This window comes from Mercenaria mercenaria, chromosome 15 (assembly GCF_021730395.1).
Source record: "Mercenaria mercenaria strain notata chromosome 15, MADL_Memer_1, whole genome shotgun sequence".
Classification (NCBI taxonomy): Eukaryota; Metazoa; Mollusca; class Bivalvia; order Venerida; family Veneridae; genus Mercenaria; species Mercenaria mercenaria.
In genome coordinates, this window is record NC_069375.1 from 45,918,649 (window position 1) to 45,940,458 (window position 21,810).

The 21,810-nt window shown below is 33.8% G+C and overlaps 1 protein-coding gene across 1 annotated transcript in view; it reads left to right on the forward strand.

The window, feature by feature from the left end:
* Nucleotides 1-5,789: 5,789 nt before the first annotated feature.
* Nucleotides 5,790-21,810, forward strand: part of LOC128549066 (uncharacterized) — a 31,503-nt gene continuing 15,482 nt past the window's right edge. Inside the window, exons 1-13 of the mRNA XM_053525163.1 lie at nucleotides 5,790-6,428; nucleotides 6,791-6,818; nucleotides 7,740-8,291; nucleotides 9,687-9,758; nucleotides 10,280-10,672; nucleotides 11,885-12,100; nucleotides 12,388-12,533; nucleotides 12,658-12,721; nucleotides 13,536-13,666; nucleotides 13,839-13,979; nucleotides 14,409-14,471; nucleotides 18,353-18,501; nucleotides 21,627-21,776. Of these exons, the coding sequence (XP_053381138.1) occupies nucleotides 5,820-6,428; nucleotides 6,791-6,818; nucleotides 7,740-8,291; nucleotides 9,687-9,758; nucleotides 10,280-10,672; nucleotides 11,885-12,100; nucleotides 12,388-12,533; nucleotides 12,658-12,721; nucleotides 13,536-13,666; nucleotides 13,839-13,979; nucleotides 14,409-14,471; nucleotides 18,353-18,501; nucleotides 21,627-21,776 (2,714 nt within the window). The 5' untranslated portion in view covers nucleotides 5,790-5,819. The remainder of the gene's footprint in view (nucleotides 6,429-6,790; nucleotides 6,819-7,739; nucleotides 8,292-9,686; nucleotides 9,759-10,279; nucleotides 10,673-11,884; nucleotides 12,101-12,387; nucleotides 12,534-12,657; nucleotides 12,722-13,535; nucleotides 13,667-13,838; nucleotides 13,980-14,408; nucleotides 14,472-18,352; nucleotides 18,502-21,626; nucleotides 21,777-21,810) is intronic.

The following is a 21,810-nucleotide window of genomic DNA, read 5'->3' on the forward strand; positions in this document are numbered from 1 at the left end:
TATATACTAGCTTAAATAAAATTGATATTTTCTTTCCATTTGCTCTTTTGATCATTGCTACAATATGAAGAATGTTTTTCTATGCTTTCATTGAACCTTCTGATACATGTGATTTCATTAATAATTATTAGTTATCCAAGAAAAGTACAATTAGATTAACATGAAGGTGAATATAATAATGAAAAAAAAAAAGAAAAACTTCGCCGAGCGGAAACACGAGAATTAAGAAATTAAAATGGCGGGGACGCGGAGCAAAAACACGATAATTAGCGGGGTCGCGGAGCGAAAAGCCGACATTTGGTAACTCTACTGGCTGGGGCACGGTGCGAACACTCGACGTTTGAAGAGCTCTAATTTTCGTGTTCTCGCCCCGCGCCCTCGCGACTAGGTGTATTTCGCCGCTCGCCCCTGCCATTGTACTGCGTAAAGTACGCCCCGCGGCCTCGCTTATTAGCGGGATGAGGCAAGCGACCCCATCGTTTCATTCCTTTAATTTCGATTTTTCGAAGCGCGACTTTTTATATTTTCGTTTTGTAAATGTCACGTGTTGCAATTATCTATGTGGCTGTCCTCGCTGAGGGAAAACACGAGTACTAAAATCGCTAAAATGGCGGGGGCGCGGGGCAAAAACTCATTTTTTAGCGGAGGCGCGGTGCGAAAACACGATAAATAGCGCTGCTTTAATGTTGAGTTTTCGCACTGCGTCCCCGACATTCCAGTTACTAAATCTCGACTTTTCGCTCCGCGAATCCACTAAGTATCGTGTTTTCGTTCCGTACTTACATGTATCCTTGTATCTAAGTAGACAAAGTATATCTCTGTTATCGTTGTTAAGCTGTTTGCAATATAATTTTATCGTTTGTTTACATTGATAATCTTCTTTAAACAGGAAGTAAATTACATTATGCAAACAGACAAAAAACATTCATATACATGTATATACATAAAAGGTAGTTGTTAAGGTATTAGACCCGTAATAGAGTACCTCCTTTTTGAAGAGTATTTAATTCCTACCATCAACCTACTTTGACTGCAGTTTTCAGGGGGGGGGGGGGGGGGGGGGGGGGTTGGGGGGGGGGGGGAAAGGCGTAGGTTCAAGCTCCACTAGGAGAAAAAGAAATTTTCCTTCTTTTCCTTTTTTCTAGTAAGTTTTATTATTGATTTACTATTATACAAAGGTGGAAATTTTTCATTTGATAAGCGATTTCTTGCTGTTCCAAGTGAATCTACCTCTGAAACAATAGGGGTAGAGTTAGACATCTTTAAAAATCAGTATTATGCTGAGTTACATGCATTAAAAGTTCTCTTTTTTGCCTTGAAGTTCGCTATTTAGACTACATATTGTGTAAGACATGTAAGTAGGTTTTACTTCTGTTTCAATTTTATTTTTTAATGAAGTGAGCAAAATTCAAAACAGACCCGCAGAATTCGACCTTAATTTTTTAATGTTTGAGTTCGAATTCTGTCTCATTAAATCTGTTTACTTGAGGTACCCTAGAAAAAATGATCTTGAGAGTTTTATTATGTATTTTATAATTGCTTACCAATAGTTTGGTGTTTCTTTTATCAAAAGTAATGGTATAATGAATTCTCAGGAAACAAAAAGAAAATGCTATGAAGCCAAATCAAAATACCCCTGCAAACCGGTCATGATATTTTGATGCTTACAAATCGGACACGAATACCTAGCAAGACTTTATTCATGCCGTGACTGTTGCTATAAGGTAAATAAAAAATCAATGTCATAAATTAAGTGCACTTTTGTGCGGCAAGTAGTGCCATCTGCGAGATTAACCAATTTACTGCCAACAATACGCTCTTCAAGGGATAGAAATGTCTTATTTTGACATAGGATACTATCTATAACTGTTGTACAGTACTAGATTATCAAATTGTCTCTAAATCTACGCATGAGTTCTGCAATAAAGATTGTGCGACAATGGCGGCACAGTATTAATCCGCTAAAAGAGTCCATATTTCTCAATACAAAGCTTATATCATCATCTTGTTGCATTTTAATTTTTACTTTTAACATAATACACGTTTTGCTCGCCTGTCAAACTAGGTTTACTGTAGGAATTTAATACTCTTCAAAACGGAGATACTCTTTTTCAGGTGTAATACCTTAAACAGTTCTGAAAGATCAGTATATAATAATTTGAATTTCTTCAGTTCGATAGATTCAAAGTGTACTGCTACGTGTATGTTTAAGTGTAACGTTTCTGTACCCGTTAAATGACTTTACTTCTAATTGTCATGTTTCCTTATATGAAAATAATCATTAAACAGTGTGCGCAGATTTCATTTAGACTATCAATCTTTAGGCAAACATAAAACCAATACAACCGGTGTGGAGTTAAAAAGTCGTAGAGTATACACTTTATCATAACTAAGGGTCTTGTGTTCGTCAAGCATTTTCACTAACACTTGCAGGGCTGCATTTTCTTATAGCAATTTACTTTTCTTACTACATTTTTTAAAAGCTGGAAATCATGTCTAATAGAATTAAAACACCATATGTACACAGTACAGAGGGACATATTCTTATTTCCTAGAGCGATATCACTGAAACTTGCAGGGCCGCATTTACGTAAGCATTTTGCAATGTTTAACCATATCCGTCAAACTATGCCTGGATATGTTACTTACACGCACGCACATTCGCACGCGCACGCACGCACACACGCACGAACGCACACGCACAAACACACACACACACATACACATACACACACACACACACACACACACACACACACACACACACACACAGATCTTGTTTTCCTAAATCGATCGCATTAAATCTTGCAGGGACGCTTTTCCTGTATACATTACGACCGTATTTTATTGAAATCCTCAGAACCATGTCTATTTGTAATGTACAAAGGCCAAATGCTAATAAATCTTGTCTCCCTAAAGCAGACCGAAACTTGCAAGACCAGATTTCTATACAGCAGTTAGCATTTACCACGTTTTATTGAAATATTTCAGACCATGTCTGCTATATGTCTCCGGGTGAACAGAAAAAAACACGTAGTCCGAAGCTTTTGACACCATTGATTATCAAACACTGTAACATAGACTTGAACACCGTCCTGTGTTGATGAAATGCGGTGTACGAAATATATCCGTACTGGGTCCACAGAATTAAATAATGTGTTATGCAATGTGTTACCTATATAAACACTTTAGATTGGCGAATCCTGCAGATACGTGATGGCCTCCTTGTGCGAGTGGTTAAGGTCGCTTACTTTGAATCACTTACAACTAACCGATGTAGGTTCGAAACCTTGCATGTGTGTAAAATCTTCATGTGAGAAGCCATTCTGCTGGCTTAAGTAAGATAGATGGTTCTACCTAGGTGCTCGTCCGTGATGATAATATCCGTCAGGGCACCCAGTGTCTCTCGCCTCCATCAAAAGTTTGAAAGTTGCCATGTGACTGTAATTGTGTCGCTGTGATTCTATACAAAACCAAACAAAAAATCCTACTCTGAAGGACTATGTGGACGACTCAATTGTACTTGTTTTCGAAGCTAATAAAAGTTATAACTAGGAGCGTCTGTGTCCTATTTAAGCTTGCCTTTCCGGTATCGTATCACGAATGATCTATAAAATTAGTGTGATAAAGCTGAATGCAGATGAAATCTGCATGTATAGGTTAAATTGATATTTTTTTTAAAAACAACATCATGGACAGTTTTGTACATGTGTATCGAAATAAAGGTTAACAATATGCGGAGGTCCGGATATACACAATTCCATGTTCTTTCATATCAGACGGTACTTGATCATTGATGTCACTTTAACTATTTTGAAATGCTAGGTTATCTTTTAACGCGCTGTTAAGTGGTATTCTTAACAGCATATTAGACAAACTACAACATGCCCAGAACACAGTAGCTTACATTATAAGTAGGACGTCCCGCCATGACCATTTTACTCCTGTGTTGAACGAGTTCCATTAGCTACAGATTAGATACAGAGAGCTGTATAGTTATATTACTGTAGAACATTTTAGAAGACTCTAAACGGTTATACCTCAACTTTTATAAGGACAAGTCTGCATAATATAGACCTGGTTGGAACGTTTTAACTAAAGGTTCGGGTCTTGATGTTTAATATTTGAAAATTTGCAACAATGGGCCTTGCCAGCGTACGCCATTATGGTTCTTGAGTTGCGATCTCGCAGGATAACATTTGGAAAAGATAATATCTAGTTTGCATTGAAATGTAGCGTCTACGGTGGTAAAAGGTAGTTACATTTGTTTGGAAAAGTATGCGGAAAATCAATCAGTTTCTAAGATCGAAGGAAAGGACTTTTTGATACATATCTGTCTACTCATCTTATCTTATATATGAGTTGCTCAGGAAAGTAATAATCTTATAAGGTTAATTTAAAATATGTTCATAGAAATCATCATTTATATCATCATAACGACGTATCTGTGGGTTATATAAATGCAAAGAAGGAAAATTTTAACTAGCGTAGAGAATTTTCTTAAACTTTGCATAATCATAGAGCATCATATAAAAACAAATTTATGCAAATAAAATTGGGGGTCCCGGTTCTACTTTTTGTGTTATCTGCCACTGAATGCGATGTATGTGCTCTTTAGGTCATTTTCAAGGGCAGATAACTCAAGGTAATGGTTAGTTACACTTTAATTGATTTCCAATTAGTGTTTGTTACTTTATTTCCTGCAACTGTACAAAATTTGCAGAAATTCTATTAGACGGATTTTATTCTATAGTCACTTACGTAAACAAAAGAAGAAGAAACTTTCTTCAAATTATGCCCTTTTTTCAAGAAAAATGCAGTATGCTTACTCATTGAAACAAAGAAAATTCTGTTTGATAAAATGGTTTAAAACTTTGCATAATGACTGGAAATGTAATAACAAAAAATGATGTGAAACGAAATAGAGTATCCTTATGCTAGACTTTGAGTTATCTGCCCTTGAAAATGACATAAAAGAAAAAAATCTCCCATTCAGGTGCAGATAACTCAAAAATTAGCACCGGGACCCCTAGTTTTTTCATAAATTTGTTTCAAATATGATGCTCTCTGATCATGCAAAGTTTAAGAAAATTCTTTCTGCTAGTTAGATTTGTCCTTCTTTGCCTAATAGTATATAAAAACCCACAGATACGTCTTTAATAGCAATATGTTTCACTTTGTGCAAGTCATGTTAGACAATACTCAGAATTCTAGTAGGATAAGTAACTTGCATAAACCCATACTTTATTTCATGAAAAATATTTTTATTGTGACAGATTTTAGCCTTGAGCGTCAATGTTATTCAGCTCCCAGTAGATCAAATTTAAAAAAAACCGCAAAAAAACAAACAAAAAAAAAACACCAGAGAAAGTATTTGCCAAATTATATACGTTTACAGTATCTACTTAATGTTTGTAACAGTTTAAAATAAAAGTATTTTCATTCTAAAAATAGTTAACACAACATCTCCATTGACCAAGGAAAACAGTGACATCATTTGATAGAAAACTATCCTTGATTTCAAGATAATGACCTCTGTTATTTCGCATCTAAGGCTTAAAACTATCAGCAGTAATGTCTCCGGTATCTATTTTGTTATCCACACACCCACGAGTGAATCAAATAAAATAGCTTATATGGCTTATATGTAAGTAGGAGACCTACTAGGTAAAATGATATTTGGACTATATTTTTGACTCAGTAAATGTTGATTCCACTTTTTATTCTAAATGTAAATGTTTGATATATGACAATTATAAAATGAGTATAACCATTTCCGTTGTAGACGAATTCCAAGAGGTCAAACATTCTGCATAGAGATGTCGAGTAACATTGAAAATACAGCTTATTACCAACGGATCATGTCAATGTATATTGACCTTGGCACAGAAACGGTATTGCAAGTCTTTTTGTGGTTACTATCTACAACTGGATATATTGATACCAAAACATTCTTAAACAAGTGCAACACAATACTGTCTGATTTAAAGAAGAAAGGTATTCTGAGTCAATCTGAATACAATAAACTTAGAACAGCAGATCCGAATCCAGAAACATTCGATATTACATTACTGATGAAACTTATTACACATCTATTCAGCAATACTGTGGCAGTGCCCAGTCGAGCTCCACAGCCAACAGAATATTCTCTTGGATCTGATCTATATCGATTAAGAAAATTCAGGAATAAACTAGTACATGAGCCTACTTCACAAATATCTAAAGATCGTTTTGAATATTTATGGAATAAAATAAGTACCGTTTTGGAAAGAGTAGTACAAGATATAGACCCTGGTGCAACAGAAGAATTACAGAACAAAATATCTCGATACAAACAAATGCCACTAGATCCGGATGATATTGCTATAAAAGCAAAATTAGAAAGGTTGAAAGAGTGGAAATGTGAAAGAAACAGGCTTAAAGAACAGGTAGGCAAAGAAGCTCATTTTGATTAATGTATTTAATCCATTTTACTAACCCCTTCATCAGAATTAAGAAAACAATTTCCAAGATTAATATCCTTACAAATGTGGATTGAGGCTGTTCTGCACTTTCGGAGCTTTTGATTTAAATCTGATCTTTTAAAGTATTATGATAAAGCAATTTTATACGTCCACTAAAATATAGGGTCATGTGCTTGTTTTTGCTGGATTCGTTTGAATCTTTAGGGCCTCAATCAATTTTCATAATGGGGATCGATGGGAAAATCACATTTATGATAGACTCTTGCCATGAACGTGATTATGAACTCATGAAGATATTGCATGCACTTTTCTTTTCTTCATTCCAGACAGAAGATCTACTCCAGAAGGCTACAGGTAAAAATATAGCGATCAAGCATTTATTACATTCTTTTCAGAATTGTAATATTTACTATATCGTCTACCCACCGCCGTGAGTTCGAAACCCCGCTTAGAGTGTGAAATTCTCTCTGTGAGGAAGCGATCCAGTTGGCTTACGTAAAGTCGATTGTTCTACACAGGTGCCCCGCACACGCCTTGAATAATGCTCGGATGAGCATCTGGAGTTTTCCTCAACTAACAAAAAGGCTGAAAAATCGCAATATGACCTATCATTTTGTCGTTGTGACATTAAGTCTAACAAAACTAACACTGCGATAAAGCAAACGCAAATCACAGTGTTTAAATGTTAATTATTCTGATTTAATCCTTATTACATGTAACAATAGCTGCCTGCAAATAAGTAATATTCAAATCAACCCTTTAGAAGGTGGAACAGTACAACCTCTCCACAGCAGTCCTCTCTTAAGCAAAACTTCCCTAAGCTGAAATATACTATTAAATTTACCTCTCCAGAACAACAACCTCTACATAACAGTCAATATTTTATCTCCCAAAGGAGTTACTCTACACAGATTGCACTGTACTTCATTTTTTTGTTTCGTAAAATTACCACCTATCCACCTTGAGATGTAAAAAATGTTGACATCACCCAATTGTACATGTTTAAATGACCAACAAATAACAGAGAATGGATTTTCATCACGTTATGCCTTGTATATCATATCGGATTTATCACAGACCAGAAAACGTGATATAAACCCCAAATTATTTGCTCCGTTTTCATGCATGAATGATTTCAAAATTAAACATAAAAATATATTTACATATGTAACGGGTTTATGTTTTATTTTGTTATCAAAAATATTGCTTCAAATATTTACAATTATTTTTGGCTGTCATTTTTTTTTAAAACTGGTCAAAATATGAATATTATAGGATACCAATTATTGCTGAAACATACGCCAGTTCAATTCATGCGTTACATAAGACTGCTCTTTGACGGAGGTAAGCTGAGACTAATTGGGATCCTTGAGCGAGAATGTGAAAGCGCGTCTAAACTAGTCCATGTGGTTCTACGAGAGTGCAGTGACACATCAACTACAGAAGAAACCGAAATGGATCCATATTCTATGGACGTAGCCGTGCTTGCCTCTGCCATATTGGATACGTTTAAGACCAGCAAAACTTTGAGTTCAGAGGAAATCAAAAGAATAACATGCCTTAAAGACGCAAGAAACCTTTATGCAGAAACAGCACTATCGTCTGTGGGTGATGACACGAGCGATTTTTTCAAGAGATGGACAGATTTAATACACAGCCTTTTATCACTATCGGCCGGTCTTGGTGGGACAACACAGGTTCGTTGCAATGACATGATTGAACAATACACGAAAATGGAAGATATTGAAGATAACAAAACATATCTGTATCTGAATCAGTTGAAGCAACATGGCACCGAAGTAAAGAGCTTTGAGGAGCTCTACAAAGGTATGAATATATAACCAAAGTATCATTTCGAAACTTACACAAAATATTTTTTAGACTACTGTTTTTTCTATGACGATATTTAGATTATGAAAATTGATACTACAAACATAAGCATAGAAAAGAATTTTTCATTCTTGTTATTTTTTTCGTATTACGTTTATATCGTTTTCTTTTAGAAAGAAGATAGTTTAAGCATTTTAAAAATGCATTTGTAATTGAAGCGAACAGGATTTTTTTTCAAACTCCTGATAGATATACGTTTTTCTATTCTGTTTGAAAATCTTACAGTTTACATTGATTTGAGACTTTTTTTTTTCAGAATACCCCATCAGTAAAACATGTAGTAAAATAAGATAATGTTTGTGTATCAAAATAATTTAAGCGCCTTTTTGGTGATGATTAATCCAGGTACTTGACCAAGAGACATAAACAGAAAAACTAATTGTCATGTGCAAGAGACCAGGCGTAGCGATATTTACAATATATAGAGAAACAACTTGTTTGTCACTTTGTTATTGTCGAAACAATAGTTTTACAATGGTTATGAGTTTAAAGCCCCGTAAACGAACATTGAGTTAAATGTTGAAGTTTTCATGCGGAATGGAAAAAGTTTGATTTTATGTATTTCTTTGTATTTGAAATATGTATGCTGCTATTGTGTATTGTACAAATATACCAAGTGTTTGACTTTATGTGGATAAATAGGATTGTTTAGTGATAACTCTTGTATTTGATCAGTTGCAAGAGTTATCTTTTTCCGTGGCAAACACTTACAGTGCTATTCATATAGGAAAGGTGGAACTAATATACAGTCAGCATAGAGCAGTCATTAAGTACTAATAAATTTTGTAAAAAGGATCAATTGCAAGAAAAATACGCCCGAGCAGAATAATAGCAGACTCGTTTTGATTGCATCTGTTCATTAGAGGTAATGAAATGAGTAACAACCCGAAGGACTAGAAAATATAACGACACTGAATCCAAGTACAGGGAGACTTTTTAATATTGCTGTTGTGATATTTAATAAAATCTGCAAAAAGCTATTTTGGAAGCAAATAATACAACCGAGCAGAATAATAGCAGACTAGGTTTGACTGAGTCTGTTCATGAAAGGTAATGAAATGTGCAACACCTCTCATGTCCTCTAGCAATGGCTTCAGTTGAAATCTATAAGACGATCTCTTGGGTGCCTAAAACGTAACAAAGAAAATATATCATGACAGATGTATTAGTGTTCAGATCTTAATATTCATATTCTTCATTGGTGGTATCAGTATATTCGAACTTCCATGTATATTTGACTTGCAATTCATATTTTTATATTTTTTAATAATGTTTGTCCTTGACATTATCTTGGTAGAATGCACATACATAACATGTAATGTGTTATTTCAGAAAATATTGATGGACTGAAGCAACTGTTAAGACAAATGACTGAGGGAGACGATAATTTTTTAAAGGCTCACGGTAATCCATTTACTGATCTGATACAAAATTGAAAACAAAGTTCAACTTGAAGCAAATAGTGCAGATATACGAAATAGTTCAGCTTTTCAAAACCGTTGATCAGTATATCACAAGTTTCAACAATGCAACATTTGGTTCGGACAGAATATCGATTAGAATTGCGTCTACTTATATGAAGGGAAACGGAACTTTCTCTTAGGAAATTGTCTTAAAAAGCGTGTGTCCTTTTCAAATTAAACCGCAAAACATGAAAAAAATAATTTATACCTAACTCATTTTTGCATCCAAAATAATGGACCAGTGTGATGCTTCGTTAGGAATCTGTTACCGGACCCCACATAATATGACTTTAATTACTGTTTTACACATTTTAGACTGTTCGTTGTTTATGTTATTATTATCGATGCTATACATGTAAATATTGCGCCTGATTTTCTAAACAAATGGAAACGGTTTTAGATTATAAATATGATGGTTTTAGTTCTATGTCAATTATACACTTTAAACGTCATTTATTGTAGCAATTGAAATAAAGATAGTAACACTTTGTGAAAGTAAAGAAAAGAAAACCGAGGCAGAGGACAGACTGGAAAATGCTTTCAATGCAGCCCTTAATACGTGCCCAGGTGACTCGTCCACTGGCCAGTTGAAGACAGAAGTAGACAAATTCAAACAGAAAATTTCTAAACACTCTGATGTTAAGGTAGTAGGGATAAAGAGGAACTGTATCTTGATGATTCTTACATGTTCAACTTGTGAAGGAATGCTTCATGTACTGGATTACATAGAAAGTCAAGGATTTCAAGAAAGTATGAATAACATCGCAGACGAATTAGCTTTCATGTTTGGTGAGCCGTTCGCTGTTCGAGGACACTTAACCTTAGAAAGTATATGCGCCGTTTTAAACGATCCAAGTAAGTAAACTACGGATAAATTCCTTCAGGTTTGCTATTTCCAAAGTGTAAGAGGAGTTCATGTACCGCATGTTCCGTTAAAATAAAGAGTATGCCTTTATCCTACTCCATATCTATCATACATTCCCATGAAGAGATCGCCCGGAAATACAGTATTTTCGGAGAGATAAGGATGGTAGTTGAAGTCCACTAGAACACTGGATGAGGATGAGAGAGGTCTTTATCCCAGCTAGTCGATAGTATTTGTACAAATACGCAGTCAGTGTTACAGTGTAGGGTTCCCAATGTCAAAATATGCGTACAGATCAAGTATAATAAAAAGTGTAATGCAGTGTTGATTAAGACACTGAAAGATGCGTTCTGAACCTTCACAATAGCAGCCTCAGTTCAGCGAAACTTTCTGTATGCAGATTTTAGACCCTCGTGGAGCTTGTTTTCATTTAGATCTAGACGGGAAGTCACTACCTTCCCTAAGACCTGTAAATTGAGTGGGGTATTTGAAACAGATCAGTACTACTAGGTTTTAGACAATATTTCGCTAGAAGGGCATTCTTAAACATGTTTAGTACGTACCGTAAAACCAATGGATGTGCATGGGTTAGATATAGTAATTCATATAAAATGATTATACCTTTACTAACATGTCCTGTGACGTACTGTAACACCTGTTTATGAATTTGACATTTTTATTAAACCAGTTATGTCTAACATGTATTTGCATGGTAAATTATCTAGTGCTATATCACGTTATTATCGAAGATTCCAATTTTTTTTTAAGTGAGTAACATCTCGCTTAAATTATAAAAGAGCTTTTGTACGTCTTTGGCCATGGGTAGATATAAATTACTTATCAAAACAGTTTCTAACAGTTCGTAACATAAATACTAATGGTGAACAGTATTATATACACATGCTTATACATGCTTGATTGTGTGAAGTTTATCAAACTTTGACTTTGTTTGTGATACTCAATGTATTGCAATGTGCTTAGGGGGATACTTCGATGTTTCGTGTCATATAGATTTAATAAAGGTCTTTATTCATGATTAAAATGCCACATCTAAATGTGTTTTGATTTGAGTTACTGATATAATCGAATCAGAAGAAGAAACAGTTAAACCTTTAACCATTCGATTCCAATTCAAGTACAATGAAATGACTTTAGATAATGAATATGTAGTATTATCATGTACATGTATCTTCATTTTCTAGGAGGGGCTAAGGTTGAGGGAGAAGGTGGAATAACACTTCCAATTGAATGTTCGTCAACAGAAGGTATTGGACATGTTTTAACAGTGCTTGGTGATGGTGATACTACAAACAGTGTAAATCATATGGCTGAAATTCTTACACATCACCTTAATGAAAGAATATCTTTGAAGATTTTTCCTGACCTGAAGGGATTTAGAGACTTATTTGATGAAACAGGTATATTTTACAATACTACTGAATTATTTTGCATCTAATGAAGTGCTTAACGTAAATGTGTGTGTCATATTATGGAAGATTGTAAACTACTTTTATTGATTTGTTTATATTTTTAATTAGACGAATTGCTTTAAAATTACCTGCAACAATCGATATATCCCAAGTTTATGCCGATATATATATATATATATATATATATATATATATATATATATATATATATATATATATATATATATATATATATATATATATATATAATTTTAACTGCAAAACCATTACTATAGATACGGACACCTCAGGGTCTGGTAGTTTAAGTTATGAAGAAGAGAATGGAGAGGAATCAGACAACATTGTTACTGTAACTCACGAAGAAAACGTCAGTGAACGTAAAGACATCACTGCATTCAAAGACCAGTCACCTACAGAAAAGGTATATAGCGCTTTTTCGTTTTGAAGTTATCAAATCGAAGACGAGATTTTTTAACTTGTTGAAATATATCCTAGTTATTATTTTTAAAAATTAAGGCACATTTTTCGTTTTCTCCATTGGGCAGGCAAAAGATGAAACTGTGTTGGAAAAAGTGTCAGAGGATTGTTCAAATCGAATCATAAACCAAGGTAAGCTATTTAAACATTATGTTTTATGCCGATAATTCACACACATTACAATTGCACATGTGCCGGATAAACGCCATCAGTTCTATTCTTAGATTTAGAAATAGACTATTTTAGAATAGAAGCCTTTGTTTTAAAACAGAATACCACCGAAAAAAATTAAGTCTTTACTGAAACATACTACAAATTCCCAATCATATTGAATGATGATATCAATATATCTTCTACTCCTAAAGTGTGCGATTTGAAAATCCTGAAAGAAACCGAAGACAGTTAATCGAACATAAGAAATGATATACATTTGTAACAAACATCGCCAAATCGGTTCATCTTTAAGTCAGTGGAGAATTAATGTTGAATTACTTACCCTCATCGGCATTATACCTGGGACAGTTCTTCTCATGTGTGACTTTTATGAGGTATTAAAATCTAGAAAAGTGTTAATAACACGAATAATTCCTTTCGAAGGAAAATTGCTTTTTATTCTCTGGGTGTAGGCTCCCGGTGTCATAATAAACAACAAGAAATGCATTATGTATAAAAGGTATATTTCATCATTATTAGAAAAATTTCAATAGTTTTTACTTTTTATATTTGGAATGTATTTGTTTGCGAAAAAATATCATTACAGCTCAAGATATTTGTTAAAGGAATCTTTAGCCAATCGCAACAATTTGTCTTGAAAATCATTAAAAAGTCACACGAGTCATGGCTTTAGCAATATACGTTAGTACCGAGAAGAAATCCAAGAAGTTCAACGCTATAAGGTACCTCTTCAAACTTTCTCCAAACATAGTGTTTTCTTTTGTTATAAAAGATTCATGCCAAGACGAACAGATGGCAGAAGACCCTGCGAAAAAGGAAACTCTTAGTTATGTACAAGATGACGAGAATGTATCTTCAGACTGTCCTGAAGTTGTATTTCAAGAAAGGAGTTCAACACAACAGGTTTTTATATTTTGGCAAATGTTCTGTTTAGGTAAATAGCACTAAGTATATACTGATTATTGATGATGCAAAAATTATACACGTTCCGTTTGTTCTTTGTATTTTCTCTAGATACTCTCAAACTCGCATAGCCTATTTATTATATTTTTAAAGAAGGCTTAATTCAATTCAGTTATCTGAAAAGACCTTACTCGTTCCGCTAAAAGGGCATAAACCAAATCAGTTGAAAACCCAACATGAGTTGAAAAGTGTAAAACATGTGACTGTCGAAAATCTGACTGATATTCTTGAGAAAATAAAGCAGACATTAAAGGTAAGTTCACGTTGTATATTTTGAGAATTTAAGTAAGCTTCTTAAAGAATATTCTTATAGATTTTTTGATATAATTTGAAAATGCCTTTAAATGATATTTACCTTCTGTTTGTTTACGTTCTAAATCAAATACATAATTATATGCTACTCTCAAAACCTCGTAATATCACATGAATAGTGTAACGTTATATTTATCCTACTAATTAAAAGTAAACTTCATGATCAGTATTACCATTGTCGATACGTGTTAATTAACTTTCTTAACTGACTATAAAACTGAGATTAAGGCACGTTCTTTATACATTACATTGTATCTGGTTTAAATAGCCTTGTAAATGCATAATATATATTTCATCTGAATGCTAACTGGTATGATGCAATCGTTTAGAATATTGTTTTTCATTTCCATGATAATCTATCTTCTTTTAGAAAATTACTGAAATATTCGACGAAATGAAAACGAAATCGACAAGAGATTTTAATCCAGAATATGTAAGTACTGCGGTGACAGGTGTTGATCTTTTTATTTTCCAGTCGTGTTTAAAACATCATAAGAACTGTTCACGTAGTACTTTTTACAGTGACGTTTACCTTAAATATCAGAAATTCTATCGCTCAGAAAACACCACAAATACTTCAAAAAACATATATATTAGAAATACGATAGCCAATTTTATTTAAGTAAAACTTGTATTTAGAAAAGAAACCCAATTATCTCTTTAAAATTTTTAACGCCTGTTGCAAATATTCAATTACTATAACATCGTTTTACGTCAATGTGTACAGTCAAATACCCCTCCTTTTTGTAAAAAAATTGCTAATCTGATGCGGGTATCATAAATACTACAGATGTTGGAACGTAGAGAACAAAACTTACTTCCCTCAAGACTTAAGTTTACTTTGGGACATCGTTCTGGTTCGGCGGACAAGACAGCTAATAATATCATCATCATTTTATGCCTACATTCAAACTAATATACCAGAACTTACATTTCCACATGTTCTGTTGAACAAGGTTTGGTACAGATTACAGATTTTATTGGTAACTGATCATATCACTCAAATTTCATATATATATATATATATATATATGACCAGAAAAACAAACTTACAACTACCTACCTAACTACCTACATGTACTTACCAAATAGCGCATTATTCTTGCGGCTACATACTATATATTTCATCATTTCATCAACTTCAATTTCATTTTTATTTTGTCACGCATTAAGTTTATCATGTAATTTCTGCAAACACTGGTTATATTCGCCTAGTGATTTCTTTAAAATGAATGGCAATATAATAAACTAAATAAAAGATAACTGCTGGCTAGTTAGTTATTATAAGTTGATCAGTATAGAATTTTAACCAAGGGATTGAAATAAAATATGTGAAAAGATTATTTGGAAGCATTGAATTTAACCATGCGACATAAAAGAAGACTTTAGTCCGTTTCTGAGAGGTAATGAAATGTGCAGTACCACACGCACCCACGCTCCCCACGCCTCCACGCCCCCTAGCATCAGATTAAGCGACATTCCATAATAGTAAAAATGAATGTATCCATTATCCCAACTGACCAGGAAATATCACAACACTGACTCCATGTATGGGATTTTTTACAGCTGCCACACGGCACTTCTTTACGGCACATAAAAATGCTCTTGCGATGGTTAATAAAATCAGATTAAAGAAAATTAAGGATATTGTAGTACGTCTTTAACACTTTGCATGCAGGAAAAGTAACGATTTTGTGTTTGATTGTACTTTGACTGTTTATAAATGTGCCAAATATGCGATGCCAGGAGAATGTTATTCTTACCGACAACCAGATATTCTGTTAACATTAATAAGGAATGTGAAACGATGTGGTAATATATGTCGTATGTTTAACATACGTGTTGTCTTTTTTAACTTTATTCTAGTTCATATCAAGCTGAATCTAATCATTTTTAAGTTTACTGTTGTCTGGTTTACGTAAAATACGGAACACGAATAATAATTGACATAATATGTATTATTCAATCAAACTATGTAGCTAAAATCATCCAATGCGATTAATCTTAGCGTTTTGGAGTTGCGATTTCAAAACCAAACGCATATACATTGTCGCAGAAATGAAATACATGTTTTATCTTTAGCGTGTCATGTGTAACGCATTCAGGACTGGTAATTTTAATTGGATGAGGGAAGTCAGACATTGTTACCACTTGACCACTTCGTCCACACTTTTTTGACAAAATGTTAACTCCCATTGAAGCAATATTTAATTTATAGTATGGTCCCCAAATATATGGCAATACACTTTGAGTAGACTAATATAATGGCGTTGGGTCAACCCGTATGTGGTTCGCCTGAATCGAGATTAGGACATTGAAAATAATATACACTTGAGAACTTATGGTATCTGCAAATATAATAAAGGAAAATAACAACGGCCTTTTTTTATACTAACAGCATAATCAAATATAGATTGTTTCAATTTTAATTAGACTATTTTAAATAAACCGGTTTAGAATTACTGAGCTAATATTGACATTTACACCAGCATATACAACGGTTTCGTATAGTATATTCCCACTGTCCATATCGTCAGAAAAAGCGCGAAATTATGCAACGTCAATTTTGTTGAAAAATGTCTTTAAAATATATGTATGCATTTTAAAGAAAATCTACAGACCGGCAAGAATTTCGCAAACATATTTTGTCTTTTCCGCCATGGGTATATTTTTTAACAAAACATATTAATATATAATAACCGATTCTTTATTCTTTTGAAAAGGGTACTTTTTTCACAGGATCCGCCATGTGATAACGAGAGAAAAAACGTATATTAACGAGGCGATTCACGTACTGTTAAACCTGTCTTTTTATTTTCAAAATGCTTTGTCAGGGACGATAATTTAGTCCTTTATTTTACCATTCAGATGAACATCTTGTATCTGAGTACTGTTTCGTCCATAATAACATCTTTTTGCAGCATACAAGATGCAGTCTAATCCTAAGTATGTTTTGTTGTATAAGTTATCAATCCCAAACACTCTGCCATCTCTCCTGTAGATCCAACACTGTAGATACTTACTCGTCTCTCCCTCTGTTTATTTCCTTTAGAACCAGGCGTCGGTAAAAGTTTTGTCAATAAACGTGAATGAATTGAATCTCAGATAACTTGCAATTGTTTATTTTATTGAATGATATAAATAATTTTGGGAAGTATCAGTCGGTATGACTTTATTCTTAAGTTTTCGCAGAATTCTTATAAATATTGAAAGCTTTTCAGTATACGTTCGTACTCATCCACATTTCAACTATGTTCGTACTCAAACTATCTCGTACGTACAAATATCACTTTTGAAATTGTGTTCCTGTTTACTGATTTTTTAAGTAATATGCAAAATTATGGGTAATGTCATTTTTGTATGAATATTGCAAAAAGTTGAACAAAAACTATTAACAACCTCCAATACATGAATTTGAAGTGTTGTTGATCTGTTGGTCCGGGTTGTGGATACTTATAACAATTTGACAATAACAACAAAATGGTATTAAAATTGTACCAGAGTAGTTAAGTCATTTCAATATGAAAACAACAGATTTAGTCTTTGTGTCATGTTTGTATATAAGAATAGCGACAGTGCATTTTTGTGTTCTGTATTAACGTCAATGTGTTGATCAGTATGTGGTTTTGTTTGGATTCTGAAGAAAACTGGTTTCCTGATATGAAGCATTTTCACCTTGTCCGAGGTTTCACTTCGTAGCTAGCGATCTTAACGGCCACGGCCCCCTTTTCATAACCTTTATACTTGTAGCGTACGGGACACTTACCTAATGATCTCTGCGTGTATGGACAGTCCGTAGAGCTGGTAGTTTCAATCACTATATATGAAATGAACTGGTACTTCGGCTGCATAATCTATCATCATTACTCATTTTCTTATTGCTTCTTTATTTTTTAATGTAAGTAATGTTATATGTTTTAATAATATGCATTTTGAGGTCCTTGAATAAAAGCAGCTAATCGGTGCCCTTATAATCTAATCATAGATGAGACTTGATTCTGAAACATCTTATTATCATTTATTTATTGCATGCACATATTCATCAATGTTTAGCTAATTTATTATAATCATATTTCAGCTCATTCAGTCTTGTGACTATAACTGTTTGTTGCATGCTAACATTTAGTTAACTTAAGCTTATATGTTACCTTAACTGTAATAATAGTAGCTGCTGTGACATAGTTAGCATAATATTATCATAATTATATACACCAATATCTGGTTATTGTAAAACCACTGCTTGAAAACATGTGGCTATTTGCATGTACGTTAAAACACGTGGCCTTTGTTCGCATTCTCTTCTCCTTATTGCAGCAAATGGTGGTTTTATTTGACGAAATACAAATGCTACTGTCGAGATTGGTAACAAAGTTAGATAATGACGTATTGCTCTGGAAGGACATGTTTAAACGCCAATATGCTGGGCTAGGAACCTGTCCAGATTTGAAGAATCTTGGAAGATGGTATGATATTCACCCGTTGAATGGTACCTTGATTCTATTAAAAAGACTAATTTAATCAGGTCCACTTCCTTTCTTAACAAAATGATCAGAAAAAAATCACCAAAAACATCCTGTAATGTAACACCATATCATTTAGTATTTTGTTTGTTCGGTAATGTAGCTTCTGAGTCGTCAAACCAGAAATAGAAGTAACAAACTTATTTAATATGTTAGACTTGTCTCGGTATGCAGGAATCGTTTCTTTTTCATACAAGAAGAAGACATGTGATATTTAAAGAATTTTCTTTAACTACTAATTTCCAGTATTCACATGGGTTCCACAAGTTCAAATCACTTTACGTAAACTTTGTTATAAACGAATACTTCTTTTGCATATTGAATCATATCGTTAAGATCGTTCTGGGAGTTATGTGGCCGTTCTAATCAATAAGGTTTCCTGTAATGATAACTTTCCGTTTCTGTCTGTTGAGTGTTTGGAAACCTTATTTCTAAGTTATTAGAGGCTTATCTCATGGTCCAGTTGTCGCGAAACTGGTCGGTATGCATGATGTAGCCAGATTTAAAAAGGCATTCCTGAATATCTTAGGTGACTCATTAATATGTGTTGATTGTAAAAAGGACCAGTAATTGGGTTATTGAATTATACAAATATAAATATATTTGTATAGCGTAAAAAGTATAAAAAAATTATTCTTTTGCGCTTTAAAATAACCTTAAAATGTGTAACTTAAATTTGTTTTTAAAACATTTTAAGTAATTTAAGAAAAAATAATTACAATTACAAATATCAAATACAACTTATTTACAGTATTTGCATATCACTAGATGGTCATATTCCAAAAAACACTTTGTAATAATACTATAACAATTACAAATTACACTAGAATTCTGACAATGTGACATTATTGTCCTGATTTTTCGTTGGAAAGTCACTTGAAAGACTTTTCAGAAAGGTATGCTTTAAGTTTACATCTAAACTTATTTTCACTTTTAAGCTAGCTGAATCTTAGTCCCATAGATAATAATTTCCGTTTTTGAGTTTTAATTTCGTCATCCACGTAGTGATGTCATCCATATAGCTACGAACTAGGTTTAAAACATTTGACTCATCTTGCATCTTGCCAGCTTGGATTTTGAAAGCGAGTTTATGATCGCCAGCATATTCATAGAGTTCTGCAGAATACGCTTGCACAACTTTGTTCAGGGCAGCAATGTACATTGTAAATATTACAGGAGCCTTCAGGGACACCTTAATGCACAGACTCAGTCTCAGATGCACTATTAATGATGACTTTCATTTGTCTCTCTGTAAGATACGGTTTTACCCATTTCAACGTCAAAGTATTCCATATTAGTCATCTCAATGGTGTGTCATCCTGATGACTGAATTTAATATATGCATTTGGTCTATACATCAAGTGAATAGTTTTAAGGTGTTGACTGTGATTTGCTTTCTGTTATCGGTGGCGTTGCCGATTAATGTCCGTATAAAATGTTCGTAATGACCCGCTTTATTTAGTATTACGCTCATTACATTGACATAAATGTATAGCTACATCTTAAGATATTTTTTCGTCACGGAACAAGTTAAACGTTTTTGAAATAGACATATTTGAATTATATTCAAGTGATGTTTATAAAATCTTCGGAATATATACATTCTTACCAACTGTTTTTAAATATGCTCAGTGAGTATTTGGTAGGAAGTCAATTTGCCAAAAAAAAAAAAAAAAAATAAATAATAGATAAATAAAACAATAGAAATATTTTGAGCGGAAGAATTGATAAGATGCAAGGTAAAACTGGTCATTAGGGATACGTATAAAGTTCTCCCTTAAAAAAAATCTTTTATATAATCCGTAATTTGATGATAATATTTGTATGAAGATAGTTAGACATATTTTTGTGTGTGTGTGTACAAATTATCTTTTTATACGCCCGTCTCTTGAAGAGCTGGGCGTATTATGTGAACACCCGTGGCAGACAGGCGGGCGGCATCCAAAAGCATATCCGCTCTCTAAGTCAAGTAGTTTTCATCCGATCTTTACCAAACTTGGTGACAATGTTTGTGGACATAATATCTCGGCCAAGTTCGAAAAGCAGTAAAATCGCTCTAGGCACTCTTGAGTAATGGCCCTTGAATTACTCAAAATCTGTAAATTAAGCCTGGTCCGCCCTCTTAGTCAAACAGTTTTCATCCGATCTTCACCAAACTTAGTGACAATGATTTTGGGCATAATATCTCGGCCAAGTTTGATAATCAGCAAAATCGCTTTAGGCATTCTTGGATTATGGCCCTTGAATTTCTTGAAAATTTGCGAATTTTGCCTTGTCCGCTATCTAAGTCGAAAAGTTTTCATCCGGTCTTCATCAAACTTGATGACAATGTTTGTGGGCAACATGTTTCGGCCAAGTCCGATAACTAGCCAAATCGCCCCAGGAACTCTTGGATTATGACCCTTGAATTAGGCCAAATTTGACGACAGGTGTATTTTGTGACAGTCTGCCACTGTCGTTGTCAATTGCTATTTAGTACTTGTTATTCCTTGTTATTCGCTAACCAATAATTGTTATCTAGAAGGATGAATGTTCAATAAACACACTGGTCTTCTTTTTGTTAACAAGAAAATAGAGAATCGATCCCTCTACGGTAACATACGATATACCTAATGACATATATACTATCGAATTAAAACATGTGGTGTCTTTCCGGCACGAGCACAGAGCGTCTGACTTTTTGGAAGTACACGTGTTTTCCTTTTGCCTAATAAGCGTCCAAATAACTTGTCCGAACCGAAACGTTTTGCACACCAGTTTAGGTATGGGCAGTGCTGTTTTTATTCCAAAATTTACCTTTAAAATGATACGGAATCGACCCCTCTACGGTAACATGCGATATACCGAATGAGATATTTACTGTCGAATTAAAAGATCGGTTCTTCCGTGCTGTCATTTCAGTTCTTTTCATATCTTATGGGATTAGATACCCGAATGAGGCAGTGCCTAGTTTCATATTAATTATATTCCTATCTCTAACACTTGATCAAACTCGATTATTCAGTAGATTTCGTTATTAGGTTGTATCATACCTAATATTTTTGTATGAAATTATTATTCACTTTTAGGTGTGCTGAGACTGGTCGCATAATGTATGATCTGCTTTGGGGTAGTATACCTGTGTGGTTTAATGTTCTCGTAGATTGTGAACACGATATCGCCCCTCTGGAAAGATGTAAAGAAAACTTAGGAAATTTATTGTATGGCTTTATAGCCAGGTCAGTGAGCAATTTGTTTATGTTATCAAATCAC